The sequence below is a fragment of the Carcharodon carcharias genome, chromosome 1 (genome assembly GCF_017639515.1).
Source record: "Carcharodon carcharias isolate sCarCar2 chromosome 1, sCarCar2.pri, whole genome shotgun sequence".
In the NCBI taxonomy this organism is placed as follows: domain Eukaryota; kingdom Metazoa; phylum Chordata; class Chondrichthyes; order Lamniformes; family Lamnidae; genus Carcharodon; species Carcharodon carcharias.
Window position 1 is genome coordinate 190,978 of NC_054467.1, and position 21,318 is coordinate 212,295.

Sequence of the window (21,318 nt, forward strand, 5' to 3'; positions counted from 1 at the left end):
ATGGAACCTGGGAGCTGCTGTCTGATCACGATCAGTGGCTAAATCCTCAAAGGAAAGGAGCAGGAATTCTACCCAAGAAAGATTAGCCTTGAAGAATTTTGTTGCTGAAAGTGGTGCCATAAATAATATTTCCAGGCAATCTATTTTCGTATCCGCTAAGTAATGCGAGATTTATAATTTATACTGACCGTGATTCGTCTGTTAGTTCGTGTTTAATTTATGTTAATTCTGGTTCGATTGTTAAAGTAGGAGTTACAAAAAGGTGAAATCTTATCCTTTTTTTAAAATTGTTTTGTAAATTTGGTTCTTTTGGCCTGTTAGCTCCACAGGGATCATAACATTCTTGACAATAAAGTTACAACTGGGTCATGGTGAAGTATTATAACCAAGAAGATCATTTTAAATCTTAGTTGGAGAGATATTTCAACTGACATGTGTCTCTTGTGTAAAGAGCATATCTTTTTATTTCTGTTGGACTGTGGATTAAAATTACAATGGATTTCCCCAGCGCTGGATTTTTTGATGTGACTTTCAAGCAAGTGGCAGCTTGCGTCAAACTCCTGAAGGTGTTTGAGGAAAAGAAAGACCTGCCAGAAATGAAGATCCTGACGGCAGAGCCGCTCTTTGCTCTGCCGTTGCAACGAGCACGGGTTGTGACAGTGCATCTCTACAACCCCTTCTTCCCTGTCGCTGACGTGCTCACCTTCCTTACCAGGTACTTCGATAAGGTTGGGAGCTGCCCCGAGGTTAGAGATGATTTGGGGATCTGGACATGTAAACGCCAGGTTAAGGTAACGCTCAAGACCGACGGTAAGAGAGCCGTCTTCCAACCCCCTACCAGATTCGCTATCGGGAGAAGCCGTGGCTACCTTGTCTACGCTGGGCAACCCAAACTTTGTCGCTCATGCGGCAAGTCTGGTCATGTGGCGGCCAACTGCAGCGCCGTCCTCTGCAAGAACTGCAAACAGGAAGGGCACCAGACAAAAGACTGTAAACAGGCTAAGTGCTGCAACCTGTGTGGCGAGACAATCACCTCTACAAGACCTGCCCCAAACGTTGCCGTACTTACGCACAGGCAGCCAAAGCCGACGAGGGGGAAGCAGAAGAAATGCCTCATGTCACTCCAACTACCAAGGCCCCCAGGGAGAACAACGGGACAAAGGAGGACACAGAGAGAGACAAGGTGGAGGAAAAGATTGGGGCAACAGACGGCCAACCAATAGCACGGCCCCCTGAACCTCCCACTCCTCAGGAGAGCGAATCAACGGAGGAGGAGGAGGAGGCAGCAGTGGGAAAGCAGCAGGGGGAGTGGCAGCTGGTGAAGAGAGCCAAAAGGAAGAAGGGGCTAAAAAGAAACCAAGCCACTTCCCAGACAAGAGTCAAGAGGTGTCTCCTATCCGACACGGATAACAAGAGCAGCAGCTCTTCGGACGAAGAAGGGCCAGGGCGGCGCCAACAGAAAAAGCGGCAAAACACTAGGGAGTTGGAGGATGAGACACCCGAGCTCCAGAACATTGGAGACAACGAAGAGACCAGAGCACCCCAACTTTGCCCACAACCCGAAGAGGCCAGTGTACCACAACCCGAGGAATCTGGGAACAATGAGGCGCTCAACGCACCCCAGCTCCGGGAAGCCAGGAGCAGCAACGCCCCAGAGGGGGAGAGGATTGGAGAAGCTTCTCCAACAGAGGACATTTCAAACCCCGCTCCCTGCACGGACCCCCAGATGCCACCCGAGCAGAACACCGCCAATGGGGAGGTTCAGGACGCTTTCCTCAGCCCATCCAAGGTGAAGCAATTTGAGCACACAACGGGCATGAAGGAGCAGACCAAAGGTCTGGAACTCTCAGAAACAACAGGTTTGGTAAGCGACTAACTGCTTTAAAATGGGTGTAAAGATTGTATCCATAAATGTGCGTAGCATTAAATCTACTACGCGATGTGTTGCGACCTTGGACTACCTTGCCAAGGTCAAAGCTGACCTGTTGTTTCTGCAGGAGTGTGCAATACCGCACCTCAGCTCCTACAAGCAATGGTCACGATGGTGGTCCCATGGGCCATCGATCGGGTCGGGAGGAAACGACTCTCGTTTCTCTGGCCTGGGGATTCTGCTGCGGGGAAGCAGCTTCACCGTCTCCCAGGTTATGGAGGTGGTGGGCGGGCACCTCCTCGTAGCAGACGTAATGTATAAGAATGCTCCACTCCGGTTAATTAACGTCTACGCCCCGTCACAAGGGGCTGAGCGGCTGGAGGTTTTTCAGCAGCTCCCACTGCTGCTGGCAACCTTCAGGCCGGTAATTCTGGGCGGTGACTTCAACTGCATCATCGATGCGGCTGGATGATCCGGCAGGGCCGAAAGCAGATTGGACGCTACGTCCAGATCCCTGATGGAAACAGTAAAGGATGCCAAGCTGCATGACGTCTTCAGCAACCCTGCAGACAGAGCGCAGCATAGATACACCTGGTCGCGGCCTGACGGGTCCATCTGTTGCAGGATAGATTTCCTGTTTGTGTCCCGTGCATTCACAGTCAGATCCACCGACATCAAGCCGGTGTTCTTCTCTGACCACTGTCTCCTACTGGCTAACTGTCACTTAGAGGAAGACCAGAGGGTTGGCAGGGGGGCATGGAAGCTAAACGTGAAACTGCTGACCCCAGAGAACATTGAGGAGCTCAAGAGGGATTACAAAGGTTGGAGAACCATGAAACCCCACTTTGAGTCACTGACACACTGGTGGGAAGCGATCAAGGGAAACATCAAGAGGTTTTTCATCCTCAAAGGCACCCTGAAACTAGAAAGAACAGAGGGAAATATCCTGACTCCAGAAAAACATGCAGAATCTGCTCCGGCTGCAGTCGATGGGGGTCGATGTCAAGGAGGAACTCCAGGAGGCGAAGAGCCAGCAAGCCTCGCTCTTTGCCTCGGAGGCCTCGAAGATCATCTTCCATTCCAGAGTCCGCTCCATGGAGCAGAACGAGACATGCTCACGCTTCTTCTTCCAAAAGGTACACAGAGAAAGCTATGTGATCAGCAGCCTGAAGGAAGAAGATGGCTTAGTAAAGTCATCACAGTCCGACACTTTGAGGATCAGCAAATCCTTTTATGCCGGATTGTATGACGTGAAGCCCACAGACAACACGGCCTCCCAGTCCTTCCTGTCCTCTATCACGGAGGTCTTAGACGACAGTACACGGGAGAGTCTGGACAAAGCGCTAACTCCTGACGAACTGACTGAGGCCCTTGAGTCCTTCGAGAAGAGTAAAACTCCCGGAAGCGACGGCTTGCCGGCGGAGTTGTATTTTTCTCTGTGGGACTGGATCGGCCCGGACCTGCTAGAAGTGTACGAGAGTATGCTCCTGGCCGGCAGTATGTCAGAATCCATGAGGAAAGGCATTATCACCCTCATCTACAAGCACAAGGGAGGAAATTAGAAACTGGCGACCCATTTCACTGTTGAACGTGGACTATAAGATTCTGTCCAAGGTCATCGCCAATCGGGTCAAATCCGCTCTGGAATTGGTGATTCACCCTGACCAGACCTGCACCGTGCCAGGCAGAAAGATCTCTGACAGCCTCGTGCTGCTCAGGGATACGATTGCCTATGTGCAGGACAGGGGTGTGGATACCTGCCTCATCAGCCTGGATCAGGAGAATGCCTTTGACAGAATATCGCACACCTACATGGTGGATGTGCTCTCCAAAATGGGGTTTGGGGAGGGAATTCGCAATTGGATCCAACTGCTCTACACTAACATCAGTAGTACAGTCTCAATCAATGGGTGGGAATCAGATAGCTTTCCCATTAAATCTGGAGTCAGGCAGGGCTGCCCTCTCTCGCCTGTTCTTTTCGTGTGTTGCATAGAACCCTTTGCTGAGTCCATCAGGAAGGATCCGGGCATAAGAAGAGTGACGATCCCAGGCAGTGGAGGCACTCAGGTCAAAGTCTCCCTGTACATGGACGATGTCGCCGTCTTCTGCTCGGATCAGCTGTTGGTGCGCAGACTGATCCACATCTGCGACCAGTTTGAACTGGCCTCGGGAGCCAAGGTAAATCGTGGGAAGAGCGAGGCCATGTTCTTTGGGAACTGGGCTGACCGATCCTTTGTCCCCTTCACTGTCAGGGCTGATGGCCTGAAGGTGCTGGGGATATGGTTCGGAGGGACCGGGGCATGTGTTAGAAACTGGAAGGAGCGAGTGTCTATAGTGAAAAGGAAACTGGGCATGTAGGAGCGATGCTCCCTCTCCATTGCGGGTAAGAACCTGGTCATCAGGTGTGAGGCACTCTCGCTGTTGCTGTACGTGGCGCAGGTCTGGCCCATTCCACACTCCTGTGTGGTGGTGATCACCCGAGCCATCTTCCGCTTTATCTGGAGGTCGAAAATGGATCGTGTCCGCAGGGACATGACGTACAAGCCTCTAGATAAAGGGGGAAGAAACGTGCCCAACATCGCCCTCATACTGATGGCCACCTTTTTGTGCGGCTGCATCAAGCGGTGCGTAGACCCTCAGTATGCAAACACCAAGTGTCACTACATGCTGAGGTTCTACCTGTCCCCGGTGTTACGAAGGATGGGTCTGGCCACGCTGCCGTGGAACGCTCCAAGTAGTTGGACCGTGCCGTACCACCTGTCCCTCGTGGGAAAATTTATGCAGAGAAACACCTTTGACCACAAATCCATCAGGCAGTGGTCGGCACGTAACGTCTTAAAGGCCCTGAGGGAAAAGGAGAGGGTGGATCCTGTGGGATGGTTCCCTGAGCAGACTGACAAAGTCATTTGGCAGAATGCCTCATCGCCAGAACTTTCCAACAAGCACCAAGACGTAGCTTGGCTGGTGGTGAGAAAGGCCCTCCCTGTAAGATCCTTCTTACATGCCAGGAGTCTCACCCCCTCTGCACGTTGCCCTCAAGGTGGCTGTGGTGGGGAAGAGACCGTTGTTCAGCTCCTTGTAGGTTGAGTCTTTGCAAAGAAGGTCTGGAGAGATATGCAGTGGTTGCTGTTGAGGTTCATCCTGAGCAGTTCTGTGACAGAGGACTCTGTGCTCTACGGGCTGTTCCCAGGGATACACACCAAGACAAACATCAACTGCAGCTGGAGGATCATCAACTCAGTGAAAGACGCTCTTTGGTCTGCCCGAAATTTGTTGGTTTTCCAGCGCAAAGAGTTGTCCCCGACCGAGTGTTGCAGACTGGCACATTCCAAGGTCCAGGACTATGTGCTGAGGGACACAGTTAAGCTTGGGGCAGCCGCCACAAAGGCGCAATGGGGAAAGGTCGCTGCCTAAGACCTTTCTGCCACAGTGCACTGGGGGGCTGGGAACTGTAAAGAGCCCCTCAGGCTGTACAGCTTAAAATGAATGTCTGCCAATGATTGTAATATTCATTGTTTGTACTGATACACCTTGTGATTCATGTTGTAAAAGTTGAACCTGATTGTATTTTTGTAATGGTGATTTTGAAATGGTTCGAAATGTTTTTGAAGATTTATGAATAAAGTATATTTTTGCAAAAACAAAATTAAAATTACAATGGCTGCGGTGTGAAAGACATCCACTGGAACAGGACATGAGATATACGCAATGTTGCAGTCCTGGAACAGAGTGTGCCATGAAAGACAGGATGGTGCCAGAAATGAGTCCTAGACCAAGGGAGCTGCCTGGCATTTTAATTGGCTCCTGACCAGGTGACCAGGTTTTGTGAAAAAGCAGTGCAGAGTAGCTCCTAACCTGAAAGGAACAAGACCTAAAACCTCTTTCTCCTGTGTGTGGAAGATTCCAGTAACTCCACAATAATAGCTAGCTGGCTTTTTCTCCTCATATCTCTATAACCTGATCTCTCTCTGAAACACCTGTCACGAGGCAAAAGGGAAAACAAATCACTGTAAGAGATATTGAAAGGCAAGTGCTCAACCAATGAACTACAGACTGAAAGTGCTGGAAGACTCGTGTCATCAACAAAGAACTGGAAGGAATTTGGAAGACATTGATCAAAATCAACCCATCGGATCCTGTACTCTGGAATTGGTGCCATTGAACTGTTTTATCCCACCCTTAAAATCCATGTGTTTGTGTAAAGGGGTTTAAGAAGGGGGTAGAGTTTTAAATCATAAAGTTCGAAACTAACAATTCATATTTCTTTATTTTGCCATTGGTTAATGATAGTTTGTTCAATAAATTTATTAGCTTATTAAGTTTATAAACCTGGTGCCCATATTCTATTAACCTAAATTGAACAGTTAGGTAGAATTGGGCAATCTGGTGGTTTGGTCAAACTTTTCACATTTGTCGCAGCTCAGGGAGCAGTGGGACTTGATATTACAGTGCACTATCCCCAGAGCGTCATGACAAAGTTTGGGGGCTCTGGTCCGGGATACATTGGAACAAAACACAACGATGATTTGGGTGTAGATTTAGTAAGTAATAAAAGCTAAAAGGAAACACCAGGTTTGTACTGTCAAAAATAAGATGGCACTGGAAACTGCAAAAGCTTTCCTGCAAGTGGAAGAGATGTCCCTGACAATTTTACAAGCGATCCCAAAAGCCAGGTTAATCGAATTGGCAAGTAAATTAAGATTTGAATTGCCTGCCAAAGCTAGGAAGACAGAGACAATGGAAGAGGTGACCCAGCATTTGAAATTGGAAGGAATACCTGAGAGAGAGATTTTTCCAGAGGGTGGTTCATTGGAATGGGCTCAAATGTAGTTGCAAATAAAAAAATTGGAACTAGAGGCGGCAGAAAAAGGGCAGAGAAAGAAAAAGAAAAGGAAAGTAGTATAGAACCTTGGTAAGGACACAGCTGGAATACTGTGTGCAGTTCTGGTCGCCACATTATAGGAAGGATGTGATTGCACTGGAATGGTTACAGAGGAGATTCATCAGGATGTTGCCTGGGATGAAATATTTAAGTTATGAAGAGAGGTTTGATAGACTTCCCATTCTTCTAAACCTGTAAGAATAAAAGCCAATTTACTCAGCCTCTCATTACAGGACAACATCCTCATCCCAGAGACAAATCTAGTAAACCTTCACTGTACCACCTCCAATGCAAGTATATCCTTTCTTAAATGTGGAGACCAAAACTGCACACAGTATTCCAGATGTGGTCTCACCAAAACTCTGTACAACTGTAGCAAGACTTCTTTATTCTTGTGCTCCAATCCCTTGCAATAAAGGCCAACATGCCATTTGCCTTCCTAAGTGCTTGCTGCACCTGCGTGCTATCTTTCCCCATTCCTTGCATAAGCACACCCAAGTCTCTTTGAACACCAACTCTTACAAGTTTCATTCCTTTTAGAAAATATTCTATTTTATTCTTATGACCAAAGTGAATAACTTCACATTTTTCTACATTATACCCCATCTGCCATCTTGTTACCCACTCATTTAGCCTCGCTATATCTCCTGGCAGCCGGTGTTCTCCCCACAGCTTACCTTAACACCTAGTTTTGTAACATCGACAAGCTAATGTACATTACTCTCTTTCTCTTCATCTAAGTCATTAATATAGATTATAAATAGTGGAGACTCCAGCTCTGAACTTTGCAGCACTTCACTATTTACTGCCTGCCAACTTGAAAAGACCTCGTTTATGCCCACTCTGCTTTCTATGCGTTAACTAATCCTCTACCCTGCTGAAATAATATCCCCAGCTCCATGAGCCTTTATTTTGCCTATTAACCTTTTTTGTGGCACCTTATCAATTGCCTTTTAGAAATACAGGTATACTACAACTACTGAATCCCCTTTATACAAATTACTAGTTACATCCTCAAAGAACTCTAATAAATTTGTAAAACCGGATTTCCCCTTAGTAAAACCATACTAGGCTTGTTCTAATTATGCTATGCTTTTCTAAGTGCATTGTTAAGACTTGCTTAATAATAGATTCCAACATTTTCCCAACAACTGATATTAGGCTAACTGGCCTATAGTCTATATTGTTTTCTCTCTTCCACCTTTCTTGAAAAGTGGTGTAACCTTTACCAACTTCTAATCTGATGGGACCGTTCCCAAAATCTAAGGAATTCTGGAAAATCATAGCCAGCACATCCACTGTCTCTGCAGCTATCTCTTTTAGAACCCTAGAGTATAGGCCATTAGGTCCTGGAGATTTGTCGGATTTTACTCACTCAAGTTTCACCAATATTTTTTCTCTGCTGATACTAATTTTCTCACTCAAGTTAAGTCCCTAGATTACCATCTATTTCTCGTATGAAACTTCTACCTACTTGAAGATGGACACAAAACAATTGTTCAACGCCTCTGCCATTTTCTCATTCCCCATGATAATTTCTCCGGTTTCTGCTTCCAGGGGGCCAACATTTCCTTTAGCTACTCTCTTCCTTTTTACATACTTTGTAAAGAAAATGTAATTTTTCCCAATATTACTGTGGGATACTATAAAGCAAGCTTGTGGGGGCTGGGGCTGTGTGTGTGTGTGTGTGTGTGTGTGTGTGTGTCTGACTAATTTAATTAAACCTGAAAGTCAGATTGCAAGGTTTAAGTCATCAAAGGTATTAGGTATAAAAGCAGGCATTTTGAAGTGGAAATGGATGAGCTATGATGAGATCCCAGTAGATACAGCCCAAATAGGAATCTGCATTAGGAGATAGACAAGATGTTGAATTTTTAGCTGTTGAATTTCAAAGAGACATAACAAGAAGCTTTACAACTGGCAAAGATCATAAATAAATAAAGCAAAGTTATTAAGTTTATTTTTCCTGAAAGTGTTGGCAATAATAACAACAAGAAAGATTTTTAGATTCTGGGGAAGGTAACTATCAAAAGACAGTTAAGAACAATGGGTAAAGATAAAAGGGAGAAAATATATTTAAGGAAATATTGAAAGCCATTTTGGGAGTGGCCATGTGAGATCTTGAAGGGTGGGCTGTGCGAAGGCAGGTCTGTGAACAAGTAGTCTCCAGCCATCCCAGAGAAGTGCTTGTTTGTTCCAGAAAACAAGGCTTTGTTACAAGCCTTAGATTTCCATGGTCGTGTGAGAGGGAGAGAAGCTTGTGAAATACCTCCCTTACAGCAACAGTGGGTGCCTTTCAATAATATTACTGTATGTTTCATAGACTAAGAATCTATAGGAACAGTTGCCTGAAAATGGTGTTTATTTATGAGTCTAGCTAAGTAGAAATCTTTTGGGAAATGTTATAAGACTAACTTCAGCTGTGTAATTGCAATCTTGTATATTTAAGTTTTTTTTCGTTACTTCATAAATGTTTTAATTTAATGTTTAAAATCTCCAAAAGTGGTAGTGGAAGCTTTACTTCTGACTTCAGTGCGCAAACCTTCTTGTAATTTTTACAAATTTCAAATTTGTTGTGACAGTCTGACTAAGTTTCCCTTTGGGATTTGGTCAGCTGAACAAATACCACCTGCTATAACACAACTTATAAAAGCTCTTATAATCTATCTTTTATATTCCTGGTTAATCTAGTCATATTCTATTTTTTCCCTTTTTATAAACCTTTTGGTGGCCCTCTGCTGGTTTCTAAAACACTCCCAGTCCTCAGACTTGTTACTGTATGTTACAACATTGTAAGCCTCTTCTTTTAATCTAATACTATCCCTATCTTCCTGAATGAGCCAGAGTTTTTGTTTTTCAATGGAATGTATTTTTGTTAATGATTTTGAATTGTTTCTTTAATTGTTATCTGCTCATTTACCTTCATTTCTTTTAGTCTATTTACCCAATTAACTGTGGCCAGTTTCCCCCTTATACTTATATAATTGGCTTTAAGTTTAAGATTTTTGTTTGTCATTGGAATATGTCACTTTCAAACTTAACATGAAATTCAATGGTATTATGATCACTATTTCCTAGAGGATCTTTTACCATGATATTACTAATTAACTCTGCTTCATTACACAACACTGGATCCAAGAAATATTTCTTTATCCCCAGTTGGGTTCCACAATGTATTGCTCCAAAAAACTGCCACAAAAACATACTGTAAGCTCATCTTCTAGAATCTAGACCATCCTTGATAATTTGATTGCCCCAGTCTATACGACGATTAAAGTCCCCCACAATTATTACATTGCCTTTGTTACATGCTCCAATAATGTCTTGTTTAATGCTCTGCCCAATGGTATAACTACTGTTAAGAGGCCTACTCCCACCAGTGTTTTCTGACTCTTGCTATTCCTAATTTCCACCCATACTGATTCTACTTCATGATCTTCTGAGGCCAAGTCCTTTCTCACTAATGTCATCCTTTACTATCAGGGCTACCCCTCCTCCTCTGCCATTCTGCCCATCTTTCCTAAACACGATGTACGCTAGAATATTTATTTCCCGCCCTTGATTACCTTGTAACAATGTTTCTGTAATGGTGATTAAATCTAAATCATTTATCTCTATTTGTACTACTTCATCTATCTTATTGCAGATGTTTCGCGCATTCAAATAAAGAGCCTTTAATTTCAATTTTTTACTTCTATTCCCTGCAATGTCCTTATTCGCTGATGTACTCATTTTGTCAAACTCTCTATCCCTTCCTGTCCCACTCTGCTTGTCTTTACCCTCATCACTATACTGTTCTGATACCTTGAGCTTTCTCTTTGGATTTCTAAATCTCCCTTCACCCAAACCCTCCCCCAAAACCCCCCTCTTAGTTTAAAGCCCTGTCCACAGCCCTAGTTATATGACTGGCCAGGGCATTGGTCCCATCCTGGTTCAAGTGGAGCCCATCCCTACAGAACAGGTCACTCTTCCCAGAGTACTGATGCCAGTGCCCCATGAATCGAAGCCTCCTCTTCTCACACCACTCTTTTTAATTCTCTAATTGACCCAATGCCAATTGGCCCATGGCTCAGGTTAACAATCCAGAGATGGTTAACTTTGATGTTCTGTGTTTTAATTTGGTCTCTAGGTCCTCAAATTCTCTTAGCAGAACATCTTTCCTGATTCTACCTATGTTGTTGGTTCCCATATTGACTATAGCAACTGGATCTTCCCCCTTCCACTCCAAGTTCCTCTCCAGCCCAAAGCAGATGTCCTTAACCTAGCACCGGACAGGCAACACAACTTTTGGAGTTCCAGCTCATGGCTGCAGAGATCAGCATCTATCCCTCTTACTATGCTGTCTCCTGTCATTGCCACATTCCTCTTCGTTCCCTCCACTTAATGGAATCCATCACCATGATGCCAGTGATGGGCAGTCAGCACATCCACCTTGCAGTCCTTCTCCTCATCCACACAGGTAACAAGCACCTCGTACCTGTTGGACAAATTCAGAGGCTGAAGATCCTCCATCACTACAGGCTGACTCCCTTTACCTTCCTGACTCGCAGTCACATTCTCCTGTCCCTGACCATTGACCAAATCAAAAGGCCCTCTCCTTAGGGTTGTGACTGCCTCCTGGTAGGTGTTCAGGTAATTTTCCCCCTCCCTGATGCATCACAGTGTCTGCAGCCCAGTGTCCAGCTCAATGAATCTGAGGCAAAGCTCCTCCAGCCACAAACACTTATTGCAGACGTGTTTGTGCTGGATCACCCTGGGAATTCCTACATTCTGCAGTCACAACCCATCACCTGCCATGACACCTTTGTTACGTGTTAATTTATTCTTGATTTCTAACTAATAAACACTGCTACTCCCAATAACTTTTACTACTGCTAGCAATCCTTACCACATTTAATAAAACTTTACAATCACTAATAAATTACACGAGTTTTGAAGACAAACTAGCAAAACATTCACCAACCAATCACTCATCTGTTTTCCTGTGATGCCACACTTTGATTTCCCTTAGAATGTGGCTGCTTTGCTCTGCAGCCACAGACTGGACTAGATTGAGAAGCTCTTCTAGGTGGTGGTTACTAACTCTAGGCCCTCTTTTCACCCGATCTTCAAGGTGCTGCTGACTGCCTCCGGATCCTTTTATTGCCCGTTCTTCTAGGTGCTGCTGACTTTATTCTACAAATCCAAGGTAACCATATACCATTGGAAAAGAAATGCAGCAGAGAAAGGAGCAGACTGATCTGGCAATAAAAGTTATTCTGCCATGTCAGTTTCTGCAGTTATTTTCATAGAATTATACAGTTTGGAAAAGACAACCAATCAGTCTGTGTCTAGGAAATACCAAATCCTATCACACACCTTTTTATCAGGTTTTCTTCCAGTGTTGATCAAATTCTCAGTTGAATTTTATGATACAATAAGTCCCCTGACTGTCCATTCTGAGTATTCACCTCATTTGATTTAAGTGCTGTTAATTCCAATTGTCTTTCTAACATCACTTCCATAAAGGGCTTTGGTCTTCATTGTTGGGGGGAAATTTACACAGGAAGAAGGGTTGAACTCCGGTACTTAACGTTACTGCTGTCTCTATATTGCCGTCTTCTGAGCACTGGAACCTCAATAGCAAAAACATACTTGTATTGCCAATGCATATTAACAGGTATGAAATGTGGCCCATCAAATCTCATCCATTCTTGTTAGGCAACCCTATGGGCTGAATGGAATGACAACTCTGGAGCAGGAAATCTGGCGGCGGAGTGAGTTAATTATACAGGAGCTGAAATTTTGAAAGCGTGACAGCAGATTCAGGCTAATTCAAATTGAGGCAGCAGCATAGCAGTGGTGGGTCAGGCCTCATGCCATCCCATGGTGGGCTCCTACTTGTTTGCATGCCATGAATATTCATTATTGGTGGGGACGGTGGCATCGCAGTAATGTCACCGGACAAGTAACCCAGGGGCACAGGCTAATGCCCTTGGGACATGGGTTTAAATCCCATCACAGCAGCTGGTGGTGGAATTTTAATTAAAAATGAATAAATCTGGAATTAAAAGCTAGTCTCAGTAATGGTGACCATGAAACTATAATCGATTGTTGTAAAAACACATCTGGTTCATTATGTCCTTTAGGGAAGGAAATCTGCCATCCTTACCTGGTTTGGCCTACATGTGACTCCAGATCCACTGCAATGAGGTTGACTATGAAATGGCCTAGCAAGCCACTCAGTTCAAGGGCAATTAGGGATGGGCAACAAATGCTGGCCTTGTCAGTGATGCCCAGATCTCATGAAAAAATATTAAAACGTTTTGAAATTAAATCAGCTGCACACAGGAATCTTGTTGTACCTGGTTCACATTCGTTTAAAGATGACATGCACCATTGGCTTTATGCAGTTGTGTCTGAGGTGAGTGGTTGTCTTTGCTTAACTCTGCAGAAGAAAGGAGAGGAGCAGGAGAATGGCAGCTTGCATTAAGGATGGAGACTGGCAAGGACGAGCTAGGGGTGAGAGGGGTGGGTTCAGATGGGGCCGTGGACTGGGTGGGGTCAGTACAGTCCACAGTTGGGTGATGACCGGCAGCGGGAAAAGTCACAGGAATGTTAGAATCATATCTCTCAAGACTGAATTTTTCTTTTACAAAATGGAAGGATGTGGCATTATTTGGATGCTGACCTGAGATTTTTTTTAAAGAGGTCATTAGTTCACCTTGGAACTGTCAACGAGCAGACCTCTTCCAAGAAATCACCCGACCTTTATGGTACTTTAGGAAGATCTGGTCGTTTGTTTGAACTGCAATCACTTTAACTGATGGGGAAAAAACCAAAAAGGCAAATGGTAACTTGCTGGAAATCACATGTCAGAGAAAAAAGCTGAAGTTGTGAACCTGCTGGTTCTGTAGGCAGTCTTGTTGGGGAACAAGCTGAGGAAGGAAAGCTGCCCTCACTGGCTCTCTCTCTCTAACTTGCCTAAAAACGTGTGTGACTATCAGCCTGTAGCTAACCTGTATCTGAGTTTAACCAGTCTGCATTTGGACCTGCAAAGCTGAGACCAGTTGGTGAGAACTTCCAGACGGCCACCGAGACCAGCGGCCCACCTTCACACAAGGGAACTCCAGGTCAACAGCGTTTAGACCCTGCGGACTTTATCCTTTTTTTTTTATAATGCCCCATCCTCTAAAACCCATCTTTGCAGAGAAATTGTGTGTGTGTCTGTCTCTGTGTGTGTGTGTCTGTCTGTCTCTGTGTGTGTGTGTGTGTGTGTGTGCGCGCGTGTGTGCGTGCGTGCGCGCCTGCGTGCGTGCCTGCGTGCGTGCCTGCGTGCGTGCCTGCGTGCGTGCCTGCGTGCGTGCCTGCGTGCGTGCCTGCGTGCGTGCTGGGGAAACTCTTTAGGAAGAGATATATAGTTACACTTCCCGATTACAACTGAGCGTTAACCAGTACTTGCAAGTTGTTAGAAAGAAGTTTTGTTTTAAAATAAACAATCGTTCTGAGTTTATTGAAAAAAGCCCTGGTTGAAGACACTTTAATCTGGGCATCAGTGGGGGAAATAGACGACTGGCTATTTTGGTGAGAAAATTAAACTTATAAATGAATGGTAAGGCTTACAGAGTAGTGGGGCTGGATCATATGCACACTTCTCCCTTCCTGGTATAACAGGAGGGAGTCTGATTTGGGTTGGGAGTGGGGGTGGAGTTGGGAGGTCCAATCTTAGTTAAGGATATTTAACGGTCTCGTAGGGTGAGTCACAGGATCTAACAGAGACCTTATGATTGATGCAGGAGGGTCTAGGCTCAGAGGACGAACCTTGACGAGGGTGGGAGAAGGCTCAGATGGCATGTTCATTTCCACGATGGCAGGGTCCAGGGTGATGAGGGGAGGGCCATGGGCCACTGGGAGATGGTGCAGTGATGTTGGGAGGGTTGAGGGTGATAGGGACAAAGTGGAAGATGATGGGGGGAGGGTGGACTATCATAGGTTGTAATTCGAGGGTCATTCACACACTATTACATGTTCAAAAACTTACTTGTAGCTGCCAGGAGTACACAGGAGTACAACTGAAGTGGGAAGGAGCCCAATGTGGGCTGGGGTGGAGTTTTGGGTGTGAACAATGGGAGTAGAAAATCTCACTGCTCAGCACCTGTATAGATGAAACCCGTAGACATACAGGTTCTCATATCACTGTCTGTCTTTTTCACACAGTTTACTTGGTGGAATACATATGTGCCTCATACACCCAATATTACTACAACCTCAAGAGCAGTACAGGATGTAACAAAGGAGGGCCAGTCAACAACTGAGGCTGCAAGTCTAGCAGTAGGTAGTATCGGGGGCAGCTATCCTGGGAAGGCATCAGAGAAGAAGCTCAATGGCATGTCAGCCACATCTTCAGAACGCAGACAAACTACCTCCAGATGCACAAGAGACAATGGCAGAGATGCCCAAGCTGCCCCAAGAAGCAGTCACTGAAATTTGTCTGAGGTCCTGCAGAAAGACCTCAGCCCCATGGATTCGCAGCAAGCCCATACCTGTGCACCTCAAACTGATGGAGACCCTCAATTTTTTTGCCACAGGAGGCTTCCAGGGCTCCACAGGTGACATGTATTACACTTCACAGCTGCAGCAAACAGGTGCATCAACAAGGTATCAACTGGCCTCTTCTGTGGAGCCAATGAGTCCATCAGGTTCACCACAGATGATGACAGTCAGGTTAACAGGACAAAGGGCTTCATGGCCATTAGTCCTTTCGCGAGAGCACAAGGGGCAATTGACTGTATTCATGCTGTCAATACAGCCCCCTCAGAACAGCCAGTAGCATATATAAACTGCAAGAGATTCCACTCTATAAACGTCCAAATGGTCTGCAACTACAGTCAAAGAATCCTGCAGGCCTGTGCTTGCCTCCCAGGGAGCTCCCATGATTCAGATATCTTGTGGAATGCATAGCTTCCTGAACTTTAAGGCCCCGCCCAGATTGATGGCAAGGTTCTCTAATAGAAACCCACAGCTGTCACCCAATTGCATGAGTTTCATGTGTTGCCACCACCCCTTTAAATTTCCATATGAATCGTGTGGGTGCCAGTTCCCAACATGAAAGCAGAAGTGCTGCCCACTGTAGTTTCACTATCGGGAATAGTGCGTCACAGATTAAACTCCACCTTTTCTTCTTAATCCCAGTTCCCTGCCTTTTTGCAAGGCCCCATAATCTCCAAGTATATACACACAATAGCTCACTGTTAAACACTCCAACTGATTCAGTGCCTCACTGAGGTAGAGTGTTCCACTTTCTCTGAACATTTTGTGGGAAAAAGTTTTTTTTTAAGCAGACTTATTCAACGTAGATCAAGTTCAAGATGACAAACCCTCATGCTGCATTCCCCAGTACTTGGAACATATGTCTCTTAATCCATTCATTACTTTAAATATCTCATTCAAATCACCCAATACTCTCATCCCAAAGGAATCCCAGGTATCATCCTAACTGTCCTGCCACAAATTGGTTACAATTGTAATTTCCAAATCAAAGTCACACTTTAAGAAATCCCATATCCTTGGGGGCAAAGTAAGATTGTGAAAACCCATTCAAGACGCAATCTTAACAATCAGGAACAATAACTCATTTTCTTTGATCAAAGATAAAATAAAACCTAAGTTCCCAGAGTGAAAGAGAAATGTCTCTCAGTTCTCTAATAGCGATATCATATACTATAATTTTGTTACACCCCATTCTCTCCCCAAAGTGTGCAACTTGTACCAACACAGACAAGTGCCCAAATTAAATATTACTCATTAGCCAAAGTCATCACAGATTTTTAATCAGACAATAAAGACAACTAAAGTGTAGAAAGTTAAACAGCATCATTTGTTCCACATTGAGACAGATCATCATGACTGATAACTAAAATAAACATTCCTAAGAAGTGATTTTCACTAGCTCCCAAAGTAATGGAGTGTGGCAGCTCCATCTACTGTCTATATTTAGAACTGATATTAAACTTGTTAACATCTGTATTATGTAACATCTGAAATGCACCAAAGAAATTTTTAAAGTCAAATAAGCCAGAAATAAACAAACATTCTAGACAAAACAGTCTAACAAAACCTAACGAGAGAAAGACAGTTTAATAGTTCACAAGAACAGGCCACAGGCAAGAAAAGTTCACCACCATGTTGGAAAACCAGCTGTCAAACATTTAAAATCAGTTAGTTCCCAAACTGCATTGTTCATAAGAATAATTTTTCTTTTGAGTTCTCAGCTTATCTGTTTGCTTAGAAATGTATCAGTGATTACTCCAACATCTGCTGCAGAAAGGTGACAGTTGAACTTTTCATAAGGAGTCACGAGAACATTTTATTAGTGATTGTAACTAGCAATCTTATTTAAAAAATAAATAAAGTCACACCTTTGAAATAAGCATCATTAATTAATTAGATAACCTTGAACAATTTTATTCTGATACATACAGGTATGTAGGCACTCTGTGACTGTGGTGGCATCAATCAAATATCCATTGCAAAGTCGACATGTGATGTGAGCATTAATGTCCCAGAGCTTTATCTTCCTAGTCAACATCTTTGAACCCTAAAAACAAATAAGATTTTCAAATAAAAGTTACATTACATTTTTAAATATATAATGAACAGCAAGTGAGGAAAATCGCAAAGTACAGAAACACAGAATTGTTACAGCACGGGCGGCTGCCATTGGGCCCATCATGTCTGCACTGGCTCTTCAAATAAGCATTTCATCTAGTGCCATTCTCCTGCCTTCTCCCTGTAACCCTGCCGATTGCTTATGTTCAAAGAATCAGCTAATTCCCTCATGAATGCCTCAGTTGAACCTGCTGTGGCCACACTCTCAGGGAGTGCATTCCAGAATCAAACCACTTGCTGTATGATTTTTTTTTCTTCATAACTCTTTTGATTCTTTTATAAATAACTGTAAATCTGTGTCCTCTCATTCTCGGTCCTTTCATGAGTGGGAACAGTTTCTCCCTATCTACTCTGCCCAGATCCCTCATTATTTTGATCACTCATTATTCTGAATACTTCAATCAGATCTCTTCTCAGCCTTCTCTTATCCAAGGAAAAGAGTCCCAATTTCTCCAATCTATCTTCATAAGTGAAGTTCCTCATCCCTGGAACCATTCTCGTAAACCTTTTCTGCACTCTCTCCAATGCCTTTATGTCCTTTCTGAAGTGTGGTGCTCAGAACTGGACACAATACTCCAGCTGAGGTCTGACTGGTGTCTTCTATGAGTTCAACATTACCTCTTGTACTCTATCCCCTATTAATAAAGCTGAGGAAATGGCTATGCTTTAGCAGCAGCAGATTTGTACCCAACCACAATCTGTAACCTAATGGCCTGGCACATCCCCCACTCTACCATTTCCGTCAAGCCAGGGGATCAACCCTGGTTCAATGAAGAGTGCAGGAGGGCATGCCAGGAGCAGCACCAGGCATACCTAAAAATCAGGTGACAGCCTGAAGGTACAACTGCTTGTGTGCCTGGGGGAGGCAATGGTAGTGGTATTGTTGCTGGACTAGTAATCCAGAGACCCAGGGTAATGCTCTGGGTGACCAGGTTTGAATCCCACCGTGGCAGATGGTGGAATTTGAATTCGAATTCAATGAAAATCTGGAATTAAAGTTTAATGATGACCACGAAACCATTGTTGTAAAAACCCATCTGGTTCACTAATGTCCCTTAGGGAAGGAAAGCTGCCGTCCTTCCCCACTCTGGCCTACACGTGGCTCCAGACCCATGACAGCAATCCTGTGGTGGGATTCGAATCACCATCGTAAGGTCAGAAGTGGGGATGTTCGCTGATGATTGCATGATGTTCAGCACCATTCGCAACTCCTCAGATACTGAAGCAGTCCATGTCCAAATGCAGCAAGACCTGGACAATATCCAGGCTTGGGCTGACAAGTGGTAAGTAACATTCGCGCCACACAAGTGCCAGGCAATGACCTTCTCCAACAAGAGAGAAGCCAACCATTGCCCCATGAGGTTCAATGGCATTACCAACACGGATTCCCCCACTATCAACATCCGGGGGGGTTACCATTGACTAGAAACTGAGCTGGACTAGCCATGTAAATACTGTGGCTACAAGGCAGGTCTTCACTGCAGGAGTTCTTAAGGGTAGTGTCCATGGCACAACCATCTCTAGCTGCTTCATCAATGACCTTCCTTCCATCATAGGGTTAGAAGTAGGGATGTTCACTGATGATTGCACAATGTTGAGTACCATTCGAGGCTCCTCAAACACTGAAGCAGTACATGTCCAAATAAGACTATAAGACGGAGGAGCAGAAGTAGCCCATTTGGCCCATCGAGTCTGCTCCGCTATTCAATGAGATCATGGCTAATCTGATAATCCTCAACTCCATTTTCCTGCCTTGTCCCCATTGCTCTTGACTCCCCTACTGATTAAAAATCTGTTTATCTCAGCCTTGAATATACTTAACAGCCCAGCCTCTATAGCTCTCTGTGGTAAAGACTTCCACAGATTCACCACCCTGACAGAAGAAATTCCTCCTCATCTCTGTTTTAAACGGGTGCCCCCTTACTCTGAGATTATGCCCTCTGGTCCTGGACTCACCCACAAGGGGAAACAACCTCTCAACATCTGCCCTGTCGAGCCCACTAAGAATCTTATATTTCAATAAGGTCGCCTCTCATTCTTCTAAATTCCAATGAGTACAGGCCTAACCTACTCAATCTCTCCTCAGAAGAAAATCCCTCCATACCCAGGATCAACCTAGTGAACCTTCTCTGGACTGCCTGCAATGCCAGTATATCTTTCCTTAGATAAGGGGGCCAAAATTGTTCACAGTATTTCAGGTGTGGTCTAACTAGCGCCTTGTATAGTTTTAGCAAGACTTCTCCATTTCTATACTCTATTCTCTTTGAAATAAAGGCCAACATTCCATTTGCCTTCCCTATTGCCTGTTGAACTTGTATGTTAGCTTTTTGGGAATCGTGCATGAGGACTCCCAAATCCCTCTGTGCTGCAGCTTTCTGCAGTCTTTCTCCATTTAAATAATATTCAGCTCCTCTATTCCTGCCAAAGTGCATAACCTCACATTTTCCCACATTATATTCCATCTGCCAAGTTTTTGCCCACTCACTTAACCTGTCTACATACCTCTACAGACTCCTTGTGTCATCCTCATCAATTGCCTTCCCACCTATTTTTGTGTCATCAACAAACTTGGCGATGGTAGATTCACTTCCCTCATCCAAGTCATTAATATATATTGTAAATAATTGAGGCTCCGGCAATAATCCCTGTGGCATTCCACTAGTTACAGGTTGCCATCCTGAAAATGCCCCCCTTATCCCAACTCTCCGTATCCTATTCATTAGCTAATCCTCTATCCATACTAATATACTACCCCCAACACCATTGGCTCTCATCTTATAGCCTTATGTGCAGTGCCTTATCGAATGCCTTTTGGAAATCCAAATATATTACTAATTCCCCTTTATCTATCCTGCTTGTTACCTCCTCAAAGAATTCTAATAAATTTGTTGGGCTTGATTTCCACTTCATGAAACCATGCTGACTCTGCTTGATTAGATTATGTAATTCTAAATGCTCTGCTACTACATCCTTTATAATAGACTCTAACATTTTCCCAATGACAGATGTTAAGCTAACTGGCCTACAGTTGCTTGTTTTTTGTCTCCCTGCCTTTTTGAATAAGGGTGTTACATTGACTATTCTCCAATCCTCTGGGATTTACCCAGAATCTAAGGATTCTTGGAAGGTTATTACCAGTGCATCCATTAGCTCTGTAGCTACTTCCTTTAATATCCTAGAATACAATCCATCAGGTCCAGGGGACTTATCGGTCTTTAGACCCATTAGTTTCCCTAGTACTTCAAATGTAGCAAGACCTGGACAATATCCAGGCTTGGGCTGACAAGTGGCACTATCAACATCCTGGGGGTTACAATTGACCAGAAACTTAACTGGACTAGCCATATAAATACTGTGGCTACAACAGCAGGTCAGAGGCTAGGAATCCTGTGGCAAGTAACTCATCTCCTAACTCCCCAAAGCCTGTCCACCATCTACAAGGCACAAGTCAGGAGTGTGATCAAATATTCTTCACTTGCTTGGGTGAGTGCAGCTCCAACAACACTCAAGCAGCTTGACACCATCCAGGGCAAAACAGCCCACTTGAAGGGCACCCATCTACAAACATTCACTCCCTCCACCATCAACGCACAGTAGCAGCAGGGTGTACTACCTACAAGATGTACTGCAGGAACTCACCAAGGCTCCTTAGACAGCCCCATGACTGCTATCATCTAGAAGGACAAGGGCAGCAGATGCACGGGAAAACCACCACCCAGAAGTTCATTCTAAACCACTCACCATCCTGACTTGGAAATATATCACCATTCCTTTATTGTAGTTGGGTCAAGATCCAGGAACTCCCTCCCTAAGAGCACTATGGGTGTACCTACACCACATGGGCCACAGCGGTTCAAGAAGGCAGCTCACCACCACCTTCTCAAAGGGATTCCAGAATGGGCAGTAAATTCTAGTCTAG

General features: G+C 44.5%; 1 protein-coding gene across 1 annotated transcript in view; it reads right to left on the reverse strand.

Annotated features, from left to right (window-relative positions):
- The window catches only part of LOC121278680 (polycomb group RING finger protein 3), a 229,300-nt gene that overhangs the window by 95,421 nt on the left and 112,561 nt on the right, over nucleotides 1-21,318 (reverse strand). The window contains exon 3 of the mRNA XM_041189022.1: nucleotides 17,211-17,328. Within this exon, the coding sequence (XP_041044956.1) occupies nucleotides 17,211-17,328 (118 nt within the window). The remainder of the gene's footprint in view (nucleotides 1-17,210; nucleotides 17,329-21,318) is intronic.